General features: G+C 46.1%; 1 protein-coding gene across 4 annotated transcripts; it reads left to right on the top strand.

The window, feature by feature from the left end:
* The first annotated feature begins 2,675 nt into the window (after positions 1–2,675).
* On the top strand, positions 2,676–16,668 carry NACA (nascent polypeptide associated complex subunit alpha). 4 transcript variants are annotated; one of them, XM_004773154.3, is made up of 9 exons: positions 2,676–2,831; positions 3,709–3,780; positions 6,798–12,485; positions 13,703–13,788; positions 13,972–14,049; positions 15,119–15,265; positions 15,692–15,820; positions 16,233–16,355; positions 16,543–16,668. In XM_004773154.3, exons 2-9 carry the CDS (start codon positions 3,711–3,713, stop codon positions 16,555–16,557), a joined length of 6,336 nt encoding a protein of 2,111 aa, XP_004773211.2. In that variant the 5' UTR covers positions 2,676–2,831; positions 3,709–3,710; the 3' UTR covers positions 16,558–16,668. The 4 variants fall into 4 exon arrangements, with proteins under 4 accessions (XP_004773211.2, XP_044927532.1, XP_012901662.1 ...); XM_013046208.2 differs by having other exon boundaries at positions 2,714–2,831; positions 3,619–3,780; XM_045071597.1 differs by lacking the exon at positions 6,798–12,485 and having other exon boundaries at positions 2,681–2,831; positions 16,233–16,590.
* Positions 16,669–17,963: the final 1,295 nt, after the last annotated feature.

The following is a 17,963-nucleotide window of genomic DNA, read 5'->3' as shown; positions in this document are numbered from 1 at the left end:
CCATTGTGCAAAATTGCTCATTTGAGTCTCTATTTACTATGTATTGTTCAGTTTTTAGGTTTGGAAAACAGTGGGTCAGTTAAAATTCCTGAATACAAAATTACTAAAGACTCAGTCTACCTTAAGAACTCAAACCAGAATATAAAGACTGGTATTATGCTTTCAAAAAGAGATGTTTCATGCTTCCAATATGCCTACCATTAAAGTATTTTAATGCTTTAATATTAAAGCTCTTGGATAAAGCGTAACATATTGTACTCATGTAAAAGTATAAATGTTTGGGGGCACCTGGGTGGTTCAGTCATTGAGTGTCTGCCTTCAGATCTGGTCATGATCCCGGGGTTCTGGGATTGAGCCCCAAGTCGGGCTCCTTGCTCAGTGGAAAGCCTGCTTCTCCCTCTCCCACTATGCCTGCTTGTGTTCCCTCTCTCGCCGTCTCTCTGTAAAATAAATAAAATATTTTTAAAAAAATAAATAAATGGGGACACCTACTTGGCTCAATTGGTTAAGTGATTGCCTTCGGTCAGGTCATGATCCTGGAGTCCCAGGATCGAGTCCCACATCAGGCTCCCCGCTCAGCAGGGAGTCTGCTTCTCTCGTTGACTCTTCCCCTTCTCATGCTCTCTCAAATAAATAAATAAAATCTTTAAAAAAATTAAAAACTAAAAAATAAATAAATGGGGGCGCCTGGGTGGCTCAGTGGGTTAAAGCCTCTGCCTTCAGCTCAGGTCATGATCCCAGGGTCCTGGGATCGAGCCCCACATTGAGCTCTCTGCTCAGCAAGGAACTTGCTTCCCCCCCTCAACCGCCTGCCTCTCTGCCTGCTTGTCTTATCTGTCAAATAAATAAATAAAATCTTTTTAAAATATAAATAAATAAATGTTTTTGCATTGTACACTAACTGGAATTTAAATAAAAACTTAATTTAAAAAAAATTAAGTCTTCTTTTTTTCCAAAATAAATATTTGGTTCTTGAAGACAGCAGAAACATGCTCAAAGACCACTGACTTCCCTATTCTCTGATTTTAGCAACTCATCCATTTGTGAGAATTGTAGAAACAAAGGTCACAGAACTGACTTCCATCTCCAAACTTGCCCAATTTATAAAAAAAATCCAAAGAAAGAAAATGCATCCTTCCTTAGTCATTAACAACAGAGAGAAGAGTCAGTGGGCTTGATGGAAAAGAAAGTGAAATGGTTAAAATAGCTTTACTTGTCTATGAAGATGATTGGCTATTGCTGGCTCTTTCTTCTGAAGTTAAATGGACTGTGCTGACAAATCTTCCAAATCACACATTTACTTAGAAAAAATAATAGTAAGCACTTTCCAAGTAATGTACATATATTACCAATCTTCCTAACAATCCTATCAAGTAGCTACTATATCCCCATTTTTAGATGGGGAAACTGAGGCACAAAGGGGTTAATTAAATTGCCCAAGGTCAGTATGAGGTGACAAAGCTGTGATTCAGACAAGTATAGCTAGAGTCCAGGTTCTGTGTGTATGTGTTTTAAGTTTATTTAAGTGATCTCTACACCCAGCATAGGGCTTGAACTCATGAACCTGAGATCAAGAATTGCATGCACTTCCAACTAAGCAAGCCAGGCACCCTTACAGAGTTCATGTTCTTTTTTTTTTTTTTTTTTTTTTTTAAGATTTTATTTATTTATTTGACAGACAGAGATCACAAGTAGAAGAGAGGCAGGCAGAGAGGGAGAGGAGGAAGCAGGCTCCCTGCTGAGCAGAGTGGCGGATATGGGGCTCCATCCCAGGACCCCGGGAACATGACCAGAGCCGAAGGCAGAGGCTTTAACCCACTGAGCCACCCAGGTGCCCCCAGAGTTCATAATCATTCCACAATATTGTCTCCCCTATCTGAAAAAATTTTCAGAATTTCTCATTCCTGGTAAACTCTATTTCATTTAATCCTAATTCACTAATCCTCACTTCAAAATAGTTTTTAGAGCATAACGTCACTGCTTCCCTTAAAAGGCAGCCACAATTGTCCTAAAGCCTTTAGTTCAAATAGTTTTGCTGGTTTAGGTAATGTATTTGTTGAGTCTTTTTGCAGGGCTGAGAGGGCAAGGGGATCAGGACCCATGGCCTTTTCACTAACAAACCACTGAATTTACATTCTACTCTCAGGAATATTACAGTGTAAAGCAAGAGTTCTTAACTTGGGGTCTGGGACTTACTAGCATGGATGAGTTTCAGGATATCTATTTGCCCAAAACAGCAGACAAAAAGAATTGTATATATGCCTATGTGCTTTTCTCTGAGAAGTGTAATCTAATAGTTTCAACATCGATCTAAATTGTGTATTCCAAAAATAAAATAATTGAGGGCTAACCTCAATCACTGCTATTTTACAAAGATGTGACTACAATCTGTGGCGTTCAATATTATTTAGTATCTCCTATTTCCCTGCATTAGTTGAAAAAGGGAAATCAAATAGTCACTATAATACCGCTGTGCCTACTACTACCGCAGTGGCTGCTTCTCTCACTACACTTTCCTTTCGGGTATCAAAAATGCCTCGACTCAGGGGACGGAAAGGGGTCGGCTATCTAAGGAGTGCACGGCTCGAGGTTAAGGTTTCTGCCAAGCCAGCGCGTCCTGTTCCGAATTTAGACCTTATTTAGACCTCGTCACCACCCCCGTCCGGGAACAGTAGGACGGGTCACTCAAAGGAAGTGACTGTCGGCAGCTCCTGACCCGGAATCGGATTCTAGTCCCGCCCCCTCCGCCAGGCTTCCTTCTGCAACAGGCGTGGGTCACGCTCTCGCTCGCTCTCTTTCTGCCGCCATCTTGGTTCCGCGTTCCCCGCACAGTAAGTCCTGTCTTCGCCGCAACTCTCTATCCGCAGCCATCCTCCTTTCTTGCGGACTAAGCCGCCCCAGAGACTAGGAGCTAAGGGGAGTTGGAGGCTTTATGGGGCTGCTGGGTTCCTACTTGGCCCTGGGAAGTGTGGCCTTGGGGCCTCCGGACAAAATGGGGTCTGCGGTTGATGTCCTGGCAAAAGCAGGGCAGAAGGGCCGCCTGCCGCGCCTGAAGGACAAGGCTGGCGACATAGAGCCGTTGCGGTGTGGGGGGCGGAAGCGGAGTGTGTGTGGTGTTGGGAACGGCTTCACGAGAACCCAAAGGAGGTTAAGGGGGTCACAGCCTTGGAACACCCCCACCCCCGCGCGCGCACACACACACACACGCCGTTCTTAATTGTGACAAGCGAGTGTTGGGACTTTAGGCACTCTCTTTCCCCTCCTGGTTCCCGAAAGTCCGGCAAACGGGAGACCTGGTGGTCCCAGCCCAGGCGGCGTGAGTGTAGGAGGTGGTGCAGGCTAGCGTCTGAAGTCACCCGCGGTCGGGAGCCAAATCGGGATCCTCTCCCTGGGGTTGAGAACGCAGTGCTGAGTGTTGCCTCTGTGGGATTTGGAGTGTAGAATAAAAGGAACCCCTTGGCCACTGAAGGTTCGTTCTCTGCGGAGTGAAGAGAGGTAGAAGGTGATTCGCTTGATGCGAGATTTGAGAGTCACGTCTTATTTCTTACCTATTCCAGTTGCTTTGGGGAGGATTGTCCTGAAACATCCTCGTAATTTTTTTTTTTTTTCCCTTAACAGCCCTTCGCAGAGTTTTTAAGAATATTTGACTCTGGGTTGGGCAGCAGAACGGATCCCAGTCAATTCAGGCCTCCTTTTTATTCCCTTCAGAAATGCCTGGTGAAGCCACAGAAACCGTCCCTGCTACAGAGCAGGAGTTGCCACAGCCCCAGGCTGAGACAGGTAGGTTCCCCTAGTCCCCTTACTGTTCATTAAAATTTTAAGACTGACCCTAAGACCATTTGGTGGGTAAAATGGCACATGGAATACCCTTGGTTTTTTCAGAGTTAACTCATTAAAGATGGCTGTAGCTTTACCAGGGAGGATAATCCGTGATACTAACTGCCGTCCTGGAGGGACTTCATTAAGGAATGGGACTATAAAGAGTATATTTAAGATCGGAGAGCATAAAAAGCTCCCAGGCCTGCATTGTAGGTTATGGCAACTACCTCATAGGTCATACCGGAGAGCCCTCAACTCAGTAAAACTGAGCAGGGAGGGGGCTTGGTGATTCTTACCTATTGGAACTGGATGACACACTTGCAGGCCAAGGAGACCTGAGCTTTGAGAAGATGCAGCCAGCAAGTTGCATCAAGGTTTTAGATGGCAGAGCTTGGCATTGTGCCTTCATCACATGTCTGGATGAGATGTGTGCTGGTGGTAAATGTGTCCTCCTGGGCCGCAGGGCCCTGCTGGGTTGGTTCACTTATTTTATCGGTTGGTACTAAGATGTTTATAGTGTGCTGGAATCAACAGCTTGCCCAGAACCGAAGATTGAAATAAAGTTTTCCTTTGACTGCTCTTCAGCTTTGAAATTAATGGACATAAACATAGTATAAGGGCAGGTTTCAAATTCTCATTAAAATACTTCTCTAGAAAACTTGAGAGGGTGTAGTGAAAAAAAATTTAATGATGTTCTTGCTGTGTCAGTTGTGCTGAAATAAATGAAGAGAATCTTCAGGCCGTAACTTCCATCCTCACTTTTTCTTACTATAAACTTTTTTTTTTTTTATAACCCCACCTGTCACTTAAGCAATTCCTTTCCCCTTCTGGACTTAAAATAGAGTTGTTTATAGTTGAAAGCATTGAGGTTCTCTCTCCCCACCTGTCTGATTTTAGCAGCTGAGGGGATTAATACAGCTGCTAGAAAAGAAAAAAGGAAGGGGCCTCTAAGCTAGTGAACAAGCTATACGAAATCCTTGAGGTACAGGGGACTTAATGGAAAGCGGGAATAAAGGACTGATCTCTAAAAGATCGTATAATTCAATACTAATCAAAACCTTATTGAACAACTTGATTTTACAAATGTGGAGACTGAAATTTAGATGAATTTGTTTCAAGCTTCATGCCATTTCCTTCTGAAGTTATCCTTAGTGCTGTTAAGCTTATTTCTGAATAGTTAGAGCTTGCACAGTAGGTTTAGTAATATTAAGGGAGGGCCAGTGGTAAAACGCTGAATTTTTTCTTAATTAGGTAGTTCTTACAACGAATGTGAAGATGAGCCCAAGGAGTTGGTTATGGTGTCTAAAGCATGTAAATTGGGCTTTAACTAACCATCTTGGAAGTCCAGTCAGAGGAAAACATTCTAAGTTTCAAATTCTGATTCATATGTTTGGAGGCATTTGCCCTTTAATCGTGAGATTTTGACCTAGCAACTCTCCAGGAAAACCTGGTTGAGCCACCTGTCCTTTCTGGAGTTGGATACTCTAACTAGAATTAGTGGTTGAATAAATTTTGAATTTTTTTTTTTAAGATTTTATTTATTTACTTGACAGACAGATCACAAGTAGGCAGAGAGGCAGGTAGAGAGAGATGGGGAAGCAGGCTCCCTGCTGAGCAGAGAGCCCGATGCGGGGCTCGATCCCAGAACCCTGGAATCATGACCTGAGCCGAAGGCAGAGGCTTTAACCCACTGAGCCACCCAGGCGCCCCTAAATTGTGAATTTTTATCATTCAGGAAATCTTACTGAGCTTTACTGTAGTGCTGAACATTGGTCTATTTTGGCAGAATGACATACTTATCCAGATTAAGGGATGGAAAGCCAGTGTATTCTCCACTCCAATTCCCTACTTCCAAAATAGAACCACAGTCTGGTTTAACAAGTTGGCCTACAGTTTCATAATACAGCCCCTACCCTTGTGACTAAGCTCTCTCCCTAGCAGTGTAATTCATCTTAAATTGATGTCTGAAGAGCTAACAATACCTAGGAAGGTGTGTGGACTTTATGAAGTACAACCCATTTGTGGTTGGTTTTTTGTTTCTTTGGGGTCAGTAGGTGAACTGAGGCATAGGGAGGCAAAGTGACTTAGTATTTAATACTTCACACAGAATTGTATGTCAACACCACCTTCCTAAAACTTAATTCTTTTTTTTTTTTTTTTTTTTTAAGATTTTATTTATTTATTTAACAGAGACCACAAGTAGGCAGAGAGGCAGGCAGAGAGTGAGCCCGGGAAACGGGCTCCCTGCTGAGCAGAGATCCCGATGTGGGGCTCGATCCTAGGACCCTGGGATCATGACCTCAGCTGAAGGCAGAGGCTTTAACCCACTGAGCCACTTTATTCTAAGAGTCAGGCTTTTCTTGACCTAGTGAAAGCCTGAGCATAAAAAGACTTGGTTTGTTGCAAGGGTGAGGGGAGGGTTGTTTTTTTGTTTTTGTTTTTCATTCAGTTCCGGCTCCCCATTATTATCACCATCACTGCCTGCCTTGTTCCAATTTTCAGTATCTGTTTCAGTTAGTTCGTGATCCTTGACAGTAGAACATCCATTCTACTGGTATTCTATGGCCTGTAAGAAAGACTTTGGGTTCATTCAAGGAGGGAAGGGAGGGCATATCTGGGAAAGGGTGGAAGCATGCTGTTCCCAACCCACTCCTAGGCCTGTGCTCCCCATTTAGAGACTAATAGGCTACTTAGACTATTATCTCCACCTTAAAATAGTTTGCTTGTGGGGGGGGTAGAACTTGGGAAATGTGGGAGATGGGGAGAGGGATATATTCTTAATCGACCACTGAAGTATATTTGGGGAAGGTTGCTGTTGCCTGTCACCTTTGTCTAATCCTGTGCGGTGACTTTCATTCTCGGATTAAAAATTCCGTGTTTCCTGTGAGGCATGTTGTACAAACTTGGGCTGCATAACTCACCTTTGTTTTTTTCCTTCCCTTTCCTTCTTTATCCCCTTTTTTGCTTTTCTCCTCCAGCTGTGCTTCCTGTGTCTTCAGCCTTGAGTGTCACTGCTGCCTTAAGGCAGCCTGAATCTACCCTACCCCCTCCTTGCTCCATGGCCCCCCAACAATGCCCTCTGGCAACCCCTAACCAGGCTTCCCCATTCCTTCCTCCCTCTAGTGTTGTCTCAACCCCCTTTGAAGCTCCTTTTCCTCAATCACCCTCTGGAACAATCCTTCCTTTGGGAGTTGCCCCTTCCCCCACTGACACCCCAGTTTTCCTACCAAACCTAATAGGGCCTCCCATCTCCCCAGCTGCCTTAGCTCTGGCCTCTCCCATGATAACTCCAGTTGTGAAAGATGCCCATTCCTCTTCAGCTCCCTTGGCTCTGGTGGCCTTGGCTCCCCACTCAGTTCAGAAGAGCTCTGCTTATCCACTTAACCCTCTTAATTCACCTCCTTTGATTGCTGGGGCTGAGTCAGGGTCGGTAACATCTCTGTCAACTCCCATTGTTTCCTCAGAACCAAAGACCTCTTCTATTCAAATTCCCATGCAAGTAGGCCCTAATCTAAAAGGTACCTCTATCCCTCCAGGTATAGTCAGTGCTGTTCCTTCCCATCTTGGAACTCCCTTGGCCTCTATTCAGTCTGGAGCAGCCACATGTCCTCAAATGCCACCCACCACTCCCCCAGCCATCACTCCCCCTCAGTTCAAAGGCATCCCTGTTTCCTCAGCTCTGACTTCTCCACAAAACCCTGAAAGCCTCAGCATAAAGGGGCCCCTTAATTCACCTGCTACATTACCTCTTTCAACCCAGTCTGTATCTGTGGCTCCCAGTGTCACTCCAGTTTTCCTCACTTCTCTGGGCTCTCATCTAGCACCTTTACATCAGGGTTCTCTTGATTCTCCTGTTCGACCCTTAGGTCAAACAGATCCTAATGTTCTGTCACATCCTAAAGTGGATGCCATTTCTGCAGCTCATTCTCCCATTGGGGCCTCTTACCCTTCTCAGAGATCTGTAATTCCTCCACTTTCCTCCAGAAATGAGGTGGCTCCTACTTCGGGGGCTCCAGCTTCCCCTCTGGCTCTTTCTATTGAGAAAGACCCCCCTGCTGTCACTGGCATAGCTTCCTTCAGTCCTGGCTCATCAAATGTAGCCACCTCTTCTCCATTATCTCCTACAGCCTGTCTCATTCTGAAAGGCTCTCCTAATGCCACTCCTCGTCAGCCTTTGGTGACCCAAATTCCTCTTCCTCCAGGGAGTCCGAGCTTAAAAGAAGCTCCTGTTTCTTCTGTTGGAACCATCCCATTCGTTATGACTAACCCCTCCACAATTTCTGCGACACCTACTACCCTTGAGGTAGCTACTTGCATGTCTCCTCCAGTTTCATCAGATCCCATAAGTAGTAAGGACTCAGCTTCCCGCACTGCCTCGGTTATGGCTCCTGGGGCTCCCAAAGAGCTTTCTTCTCCTCAAGTAACCCCTCTGGGGGGAATACCAGTTCCCCCTCCTCTTTCAGTCTCTGAGAACTCCAAAGGTCTCCCTACATCAGCATTGGTAAAGTTACCAAAACAAGGAAATATCCAAACTGAACTTCCTTCTCCTCTTGGAGTCTCTGTGTCACCAGAACAGGCAGGACTCCCTACCAAGAAAGACTCGACTCTAATACCATTAGTACTGGCAACTCCCAAAAATCCCCCCTCTCCCCAAAGTATATCATCATCTCTGGAGATAGCTCTTTCTCCTGAAGCCTCCTTAGCAAAGGTAAGCCTTGTAGAGCCTCTCCCTGTAGTTATGTCAGCAAGTACTGCTTCTTCTCCTCTGAGTGTTAACTCCCCAGCCTCTATAATCAAGACAGACCCCAGTAGTCTGCCTCTCAAAAGTTCTCTCACCACCCCAAGCATAGCTACATTTCCTCTGGAACATGTTGCTACTGCGGAAGTGGCTCCTGCAGTTACCAAAGGTACCTCCACTACAGCCAGTCCTTTTCTAGATGTCTCTTTATCTCATAAAAGCAATCCAGGTAAGAAGGGTAGTTCCACTCTTACTTTACCTGTGGTTCCTCCAGTCTCTGAAAGTTGCCCTGTGGCTCCAGCTGTGACTCTATCCCCCCAGAATGTTTCTGCTTTTCCAGCTGCCATAGCACTAGCCCCAGAAATTCCCAAGTCTGAGCCCTTTCCCTCTCTCCATCCTCAAGGTACAAAGAAAGTTCACGGTATTTCTCATACCTCAGCATTGGCACCTGTGGCTTCCTCTCCTGAAGGGCACCCAACCAAGGACTCTGGTGCTTGTGCTTCTGTTAATGCATCTTCAAAAGGGACTTACTTAGCTGACTCTCCATCTCCTTTAGGGACTAGTGTATCTCCTCAAACTAAAAGACGTCCAACCAAGAAGGGTTCAGCTCCTCCTACTACCTTAACTCTTTCTCCTCTTTCGAAAAGTGTTCCTGCTATCCCTGATATTTCTGCTGGAAATCACTCCTCCCCTATTTCTCCAGTTGAAGCGTCCTTTCTTCCAGAGGCCAATCTTTCTTCTCAAGTCCCTAAAGAGTCACTGGCCAAGAAGCATTCCCCCACTCTTTGCCCCAAAGAGACCCCAGATACCCCACCTCCCAAAGAGGCCTTCACTCCCCCAGCTATGGTTCCTTCCTCCCCCAAAGTAGCCCCAGGAACTTCATCCTCCAAAAAGTCACAAGCAGCTCCAGCCCCCAAAAGAGCCCCAGCTACTCCATCTCCCAAAGGGACCCCCACTGCCTCAGCTGTGGCTCCTTCATCCCCCAAAGGGGACCCAGCAGCTCCATCTCCTAAAGAGTCCTCCACTCCAGCAGTGACTCCTTCCTCCCCCAGAGGGACCCCCAACCCCCAAGCTGTGGCCCCTCCCTCTCCCAAAGAGTCCCAAGCAACTCCAGCCCCCAAAAGAGCCCCAGCTGCTCCATCTCCCAAAGGGCCCCCCACTGCCCCACCTGTGGCTCCTCCCTCCCCCAAAGGGGGCCAAGCAACCCCATTCCCTAAAGAGACCTCCACTCCCCCAGCTGTGAGTCCTCCCTCCCCCAAAGGGTCTCAGGCAACTCCAGCCCCCAAAAGAACCCCAATGACTCCACCTCCCAAAGGGGACACAGCAACCCCATCCCCTAAAGAGGCCTCCACTCTGCCAACTATGACTCCTGCCTCTCCCAAAAAGTCCCCACCTACCCAACCTCCCAGAGAGGCCCCCACCTCCCAAGCTCCCAAGGAGTCTCAGGCAACTCCAGCCCCCAAAGGGACCCCCACTGCCCCAGCTGTGGCTCCTCCCACTCCCAAAGGGGGCCCAGCAACTCCATCCCCTAAGGAAACCTCTGCTCCCCCAGCTGTGACTCCTCCCTCTCTCAAAGGGGGCCCAGCAACCCCATCCCCTAAAGAGACCTCCTCTCCCCCAGCTGTGGCTTCTTCCTCCCGGAAAGAGTGCCCAGCTACCCAGTCTCCCAAAAGAGCCCTAACTACTCCATCTCCCAAAGGGGCCCCCACTGCCCCACCTGTAGCTCCTCCTTCCCCCAAAGGGAGCCCAGCAACCCCATCCCCTAAAGAGACCTCCACTCCCCCAGCTGTGGCTTCTTCCTCCCAGAAAGAGTGCCCAGCTACCCAGTCTCCCAAAAGAGCCCTAACTACTCCATCTCCCAAAGGGGCCCCCACTGCCCCACCTGTAGTTCCTCCTTCCTCCCTCAAAGGGCCTCAGGCAACTCCCATAGAGTGCCCAGCTACCCAGTCTCCCAAAAGAGCCTCAACCACTCCATTCCCCAAAGGGGGCCCAACAACCCCATCCCCTAAAGAGAACTCCACTCCCCCAGCTGTGGCTCCTTCCTCCCGCAAAGAGTGCCCACCTACCCAATCTCCCAAAAGAGCCCCAACTACTCCATCTCACAAAGGGCCCCCCACTGCCCTATCTGCGGCTCCTCCCTCCCCCAAAGGGGCCGCAGCTACCCTATCTGCTAAAGAGACCATTCCCCCAGCTGTGACTCCTTCCTCTCCCAAAGGGCCCCCCACTGCCCCATCTATTTCTCCCTCCCCCAAAGGGGGCCCAGCAACCCCATCTGCTAAAGAGACCTCCATTCCCCTAGGTATGACTCCCTCCTCCCCCAAAGACTCCCCAGCTACCCAACCTCCCAGAGGGGCCTCTACCCCCCAAGTTACAGCTCATTCCTCTTCCAAAGAGTCCCAAGCAACTCCATCTCCCAAAGGGGGCCAACCAACTTCCTCACCCAAAGAGTCTGAAGCAACTTCAGTCCCCAAAAGAGTTCCAGCTACCCCACCTCCCAGAGGGGTCTCCACTCCCCCAGCTGTGGCTCCTCCCTCTCCCAAAAAGTCCCAAGCAGCTCCAGGCTCCAGAAGAGCTCCAGCAACTCCATCTCCTAAAGGGGGCCAAGCAACCCCATCCCCAAAAGAGACTTCCACTCCCCCAACCAGGGCCCCTTCCTCCCCCAGAGAGTCCCCAGCTACCCAGCCTCCGAAAGGGACCCTCACTGTAGCTCTTCCCTCCCCTAAAGAGTCTCAAGCAACTCCAGCCCCCAAAAGAGCCCCAGCTACTCCACCTCCCAAAGGGCCCCCCACTGCCCCACCTGTGGCTCCTCCCTCCCCCAAAGGGGGCCCAGCAACCCTATCCCCTAAAGAGACTTCCACTCCCCCAGCTGTTGCTCCTTCCTCAAAAAAAGCCCCAGGTGCCCCATCTCTCAAAGGGTCCCTTACTCCCTCAGCTGTGACTCCTTCCCCCAAAGAGTCTCTGGAAACTCCAACCCCCAAAGGGGCTCCAGGAACCCCATCTCCCAAGGGGCCAGCTGTGACTCCTTCCTCCAAAGAGTCTCCAGCAGCTCCAGCCCCGAAAGGGACCTCAGCAACTTCATCCTCCAAAAGAATCCCAGGAGGAACTCCTTCCCCCAAGAGAGCCCAGGCTACCCCATCCAAAGGCACCCCCACTCCCTCATCTGAGAGTCCTCCCTCCCCCAGAGAGGCCCCTACCTCTCCAGTTTCAGTCACATGTGCCCTGGGGTCCATTGCCCCTCTGGCTTCTAAAGGCCTACCAGTAAAGAAAGGCTCCACAGCTCTCAAAGCAGGACTTGTTGCCCCAGCTCCAGAAAGTATACCAGTTGTCACAGCTCCCTCTGAGAAAGGTCCACTGGCCAAGAAGAGTTCTGCTACTTCACCTCCTGTGTGCCCAGATCCTAAAGCTAAGAATGGTACTAAAGGACCCCTTCCTACAATGGCTCCAGCCCCACTGACAGTCTCTGCTCAGAAAGTCTCTTCAAAGGCTCCCAAAACGCTCCCTGTTTCTCCATTAAAAAGCAAAGATTCTGCCCATTTCCCAAAGAGCCCTTTGACTCTTCCTCTTGGGTCTGTGACATCTACTCCTCCAGCAACAGTTTGCTCTGAGAAGGTCCTTCCTAAAGCTGGATCAGCATCTATCCCTCCAGCACCCACCCCATCAGTCTCTCTGCCTCTCACTCCCTCCCCAGTTCCCCCTCTGCTTCCTAAACAGCAAATTCTGCCGTCCTCACCTGGGCTGGTGCTGGAATCACCCTGTAAGCCCTCAGCCCCTGCTGATGAGGATGAGCTGCCGCCTCTGATTCCCCCGGAACCAATCTCGGGGGGACTGCCTTTCCAGTCGGTCCTCGTCAACATGCCCACCCCCAAACCTGCTGGGATCCCTGCCCCAACCCCCTCTGCCAAGCAGCCTGTTCTGAAGAACAACAAGGGTATTTGCCTTGGTTTGCTGTGTGCATGGTGTGTCGCCCACACCCCTCCTGGGGCTACCCACCGTACTAACCCTAGGATGCGCCGCTTTCTCCAGTGTATCTGCTTGTGTTTGGACATAGAACATAGAACAATAGTTTTAAATGCAAAAGTTCTAGGAATGTGAATCAATCTTGGTTTTCATCACCTCAGATAGTCTGTTTTGTATCATCTTGTATAATATGGTCCAAGCTAACCCTGGATCTGCCATCTTTTTACCTGAATAATCTGACATTGAAAACCAAGACCGACCTATTAGACCTTTTAATTTGCTCTAATCTCTACCACATAACTAACCTTGTCCCTGGGCCTGGGATTTGCTAAAATGTTGGGAAATACAGAAGTATTTTAATTTCTTTTTATGATTTAGATTCAGTAATGACCAGTGCCCAGGGGACTCCCTTTTCAAGACTTTTTTCCTAGCCTGAGAATGGTGCAGGTGTCTGCTTTTTTCTCTCCGTAGTCTTTATTGATGCTTGGTCTTTTGATTGAGGTGAACTTAAAATATGTGAATTCTATTTGGAAAGGGGAGAGGTCACAGGACAGGCTCTAACAGAGGTGACTATTAGAACTATAGGTTGGCAATCTTTGAGAATCTTCAGGCTATGTTGATGAAACCAAATTGCTAGGGTAAGTGGTTTGAAAACAAGGCTAAATGTGTGTACACAACTGCTTCTGGCCTTCCCCAACTCAGTGTAAGGATGAGGGGAAAGTGTCCTCCTTGGTCTGCCTCCACAGTGTGATCTTACTGGTTTTTTGTTTTTGTTTTTGTTTTTGTTTTTTTCCATTTAAATGTATCTGGAGATAATCTATCTGTCTGCCATAACCTTGTGGAGATGGTTGGGCTATCGGGTAGAATTTGGAGTAACGTAGGTCCTTAGTGTTGGCCTGTGCCAAGTGGAGACCTTAAGAGAAAGGAAACAGTTACTCTTTATAAACTGTTTGGCTATAACTAGTAATTACCTCTTATTTCTGGGGCTGGGTCTTTAATGGATGTGTACACACTAGTTTATGGCTGAGTTGGAGGCTGTCAAGCTGACTTCATACAAATCAGTTGGTTTACATTTAACTTTGTGAGGTCTAGCATAAGCCAGTGACCTCTATTCCACATAGGCTGTGGTGAGGTGTCTTTTCCTTATAATCTCCTGTAAAATAGTAAAAGTTAAATTTGTCATCTCAGGGTCTGGAACAGAATCTGACAGTGATGAATCAGTACCAGAGCTTGAGGAACAGGATTCCACACAGGCAACCACACAACAAGCCCAGGTAGGTGTTCTCCTACTTGCTGGTCAGAGTACTTGGGTCAAAGAAGCATTGAAGAACAAGGGTTGATCAGAGAAGCTAACTTCAGTATTTGGAACTGTGAACCTTCATAAAGGGAAAACCTCATGGGGATTGTAGTATCTAGGCCTTATATACCAGTTTACTCATAGCTGTTTTTTTCTTCAGCTGGCAGCAGCCGCTGAAATTGACGAAGAACCAGTCAGTAAAGCAAAACAGAGCCGGAGTGAAAAGAAGGCACGGAAGGTAAGTTTTTAAGTTATGAACAAGGATTAAAGGTTCTGATGAAGCAGCTTTAGAGAGGGGGAACTGTAATGGTAGAATCATATTTATAGTGATAGAAATTACTATGGCAAAAAAAAAATCAGGAGTCCTGGAAGCCAATTCTGTAATATCAGGTTAGCCTAGGAAAAGGCTTTGCTTTGTTTTCATTTGTTTTGTTACTTTTTTTCATTTAAATTTAATTAACATTTAATGTATTACTGGTGTCAGAAGTAGAGGTCAGTGATTCATTAGTCTTTTTTTTTTTTTCTTTTTTTTTTTTTTTTAAATCTATTTGAGACCACACAAGCCGGGAGGAGGGTCAGAGGGAGAGGGAAAAGCAGACTCAGGGAGCCCGATATGGGGCCCGATCCTGTCCTAGGATCGCAACCTGAGCCAAAGGCAGACGTCCAACCAACTAAGCCACCCAGGCGCCCCAATTCATCAGTCTTCTCTAATACCCAGTGCTCATTACATCATGTACCCTCCTTAATGTCAACCCAGTTACCCCGTCTCCCTACCCCCTTCCCTTCCAGCAACCCTCAGTTAAGGCTTTACTTTGGATATAGTTATTACTATGTCCTTTACTTCCTAAAGCTACTTCTTTTTTTAAGATATTATTTATTGGGGTGAGAGAATATGTGCAGGAGCAGGGGAGGAGGTAAAGGGAAAAGCAGAATCCCTGCTAAGTGCAGAGCCTGATGTGTAGGGCTCAATCTCACAACCCTGAGATAAGAGCCAAAATCAAGAGTTGGACATTCTGGGCGCCTGGGTGGCTCAGTGGGTTAAGCCTCTGCCTTCGGCTCAGGTCATGATCTCAGGTTCCTGGGATCGAGTCCCGCATCGGGCTCTCTGCTTGGCAGGGGGCCTGCTTCCCTTCCTCTCTATCTGACTGCCTCTGTCTACTTGTGTTCTCTGTCTGTCAAATAAATAAATAAAATCTTTAAAAAAAAAAAAAAAAGAGTTGGACATTCAACCAACTGAGCCACCTAGGCTCCCTTGTGAAGCTGCTTCTAGAGAAGTTGAAAACCTCATGTTCTTTTCTATTCCTTAGGCTATGTCCAAACTGGGTCTTCGACAGGTTACAGGAGTTACAAGAGTCACTATCAGGAAATCTAAGAATATTCTCTTTGTCATCACAAAACCAGATGTCTACAAGAGCCCAGCTTCAGATACCTACATAGTTTTTGGGGAAGCCAAGGTAAAGTTTTCTTGGGTGCACTCTAGACCAGGGTTTCTCAACCTCAGCACTATTGATAGTCAAGAGTTAGATAATTCTTTGGTGTGTAATTTGAGGTCAGTTAATTCCTTGTTGGGGGAGCTGCTTTCCTGAGTGTTAGAGATGTTTAGCAGCATCCTGCCCAGATGCGATAATCAAAAAAATCTCCAGACATTTGGTAGATGTCCCTGGATGACAAAATTACCTCCCAGTTGAGAATCATTGCTTTAGATCTAAACTAGTTCTCTCTGTACAGTGATAACATAATCTTAGGGCAAATAATATAAAGCTATATAGTAAGCTAACCTGAAGTAGCTTTAGAGTGAGAGTTTGGAAGAGATATAAATGATTTATTTCACTTACTGCAGATTGATCTTGTCACATAAATCTGTATTTTCTGCCCTGCAGATCGAGGATTTATCTCAGCAAGCACAGCTGGCAGCTGCTGAGAAATTCAAAGTTCAAGGTGAAGCTGTCTCAAACATTCAAGAAAACACACAGACTCCAACTGTACAAGAGGAGAGTGAAGAGGAAGAGGTATATAGGGAAATCTTTTATACTTTTAATCCTCTCCAGATAGTATTTTGTGTTTAAGATTTTATTTATAATAGTACATATAATGTATTATTATTTGTAATACAAATTTGTTATTTATCCATGAGAGAGAGGCAGAGGGAGAAGCAGCTTGGGGCTGCTTGGGGTTCAATTCTAGGACCCCAGGATCGTGACCTGAGCCAAAGGCAGATGCTTAACCGACTGAGCCACCCAGGCACCCAGTATTATCTCGTATTGATGGGTGCGTTCTACATTGCTTTAGGCTCTCAAACTCAATTGACTTAAATAGTTTCTGAGTTATATTAAGAACTAGATTTAAGAGACTCCTGTCTCCAAAGAACTACCAGAATTTTTCTTGGCCTTTGGGTTATTGTGTTTTTCTTCCTTCTCTTAGGTTGATGAAACCGGTGTAGAGGTTAAGGACATAGAATTGGTCATGTCACAAGCAAATGTGTCAAGAGCAAAGGCAGTCCGAGCCCTGAAGAACAACAGTAATGATATTGTAAATGCTATTATGGTAAGTGTTAAAGCCTTTATTCCTTGACTTCTTCAGCCCTGACCAGTTCGGGGTGACTTTATTTTCTGTACTTAAGATCAACCAGTTTAGGAAGCTTCATTCCAAAGCCTATTCTGAATTACCTCATATTTAGGGACCTGAATTCCAGTTTGCCTTTAACTACTTCTAATGATCTCTTTTCTTACAGGAATTAACAATGTAACCATCTGAAAACGAGGACCTTTTTTTGGTGTTTCAAAAGAATAACTGCAGCTTGGTTTGAAATTTGTACTGTTTCTATCATTAATAAAGTTATGGCTTCTTGTTGGATGAACTCAGTGGGTGCTTGGTCTCCTTTCCCTCCTTCTACCCACCTGCCCCCTCCCCCCCCAAAAAAAAAACCATGAAGTCTCTAGAAATGAAAACATGTAATTTACCTTAAGGCCTCAGCTTGAGTTTGAGAAGGTTTAGTGCCGCAGATTCCTCACTTAAGATGTCAGTCTTTCATCTCTTAAAGATACTATACTAGGCTGTCTGTTAGAACTTCCTTGTCTTAAGAGAATACAACTTACATGTAAAGTTTCTCCTTTCCATATTCTTTCCCACATGTTAACTGTTAGCAAATCGTCTTCTATATTTAATAATCATCAGCCTCTTTTCTGGCCTACAGTCCTTGAAAAAAAAAATATATGACCTCATCTGGCCTCTGGGAAGCAGTTCACAGTGGTTACATCTTGATATGTAGGAGCTTGGTACAGGGTTGGAGAGGGTAGGGTGCATAATTAATATGGATGAAAAGACTGCACTTTGTACAAAATGCAGAGGTATGTCATGAAAGGAGTTTTTGACTGTTGTATACAGTATAAACACTCTGCTGTCAGGCATACACTATAGCAACATTTTAATGTACAAAATAAATTATGATTAGGGTAGCCATAATTATGCTAGGACAGTAAGTGGAAAATGAGGCAAACTAATAAACAATGATTAGCCAGTGAATGAAAAATACACATAACTCCATAGAAGTCCTAAGAGAAGAGTAAAGCGTCTGAGTTTGGGTTGTTAGAAAATGGTTTGGGGGAAAAGCAGAAGACTAAAATTTGGAAATGGGAAGGCTAAAAGTAAACGTAGAGGTAAGAATCCTAAAACAAATAAGTGTTAATACACCTGGAAGGAATATTAAGATGGGAATGGATCAGACTAACATGGTAGAAGGCATTGGAGACCAAAGAAGTTTATCCATTTCTATTACTGAATTCAGGTTTTTTTGGGTTTATTTAATCTCTTCACCCAACTTGAGGCTCAAAACTCAAAACCCCTAGGTCAACAGTGATAACGCTGCTCTGACTGAGCCAGCCAGGTGCCCTTGAATAGTGTTTTAACAGATGTGAGTGAAAGTTGAGGACCAAAAAAATTAAACGACTTCCTCCAAAGACAGCTACTCTCTAAGTAGGGTCTTTTCATTGTGGTAGGCTGTATTAGTAAGAAGTGGTAGACTACCTGGAGAACCACAAGTTGACATCTGGCTGAGATTGATGACCTGCTTCCATTTTACCAGGGTAGAACAGTTAAGTTGCTGAACAGAACTTCTCAAGGCTGGGATTCCTGGGTGGCTCGGTTGGTTAGGCA

Source organism: Mustela putorius, unplaced genomic scaffold (genome assembly GCF_011764305.1).
Source record: "Mustela putorius furo isolate JIRA1106 unplaced genomic scaffold, ASM1176430v1.1 tig00003988_pilon_pilon_pilon, whole genome shotgun sequence".
In the NCBI taxonomy this organism is placed as follows: domain Eukaryota; kingdom Metazoa; phylum Chordata; class Mammalia; order Carnivora; family Mustelidae; genus Mustela; species Mustela putorius.
The sequence above is the reverse complement of the archived record's forward strand: the minus strand, read 5'-3'. Positions and strand labels throughout refer to the sequence as shown.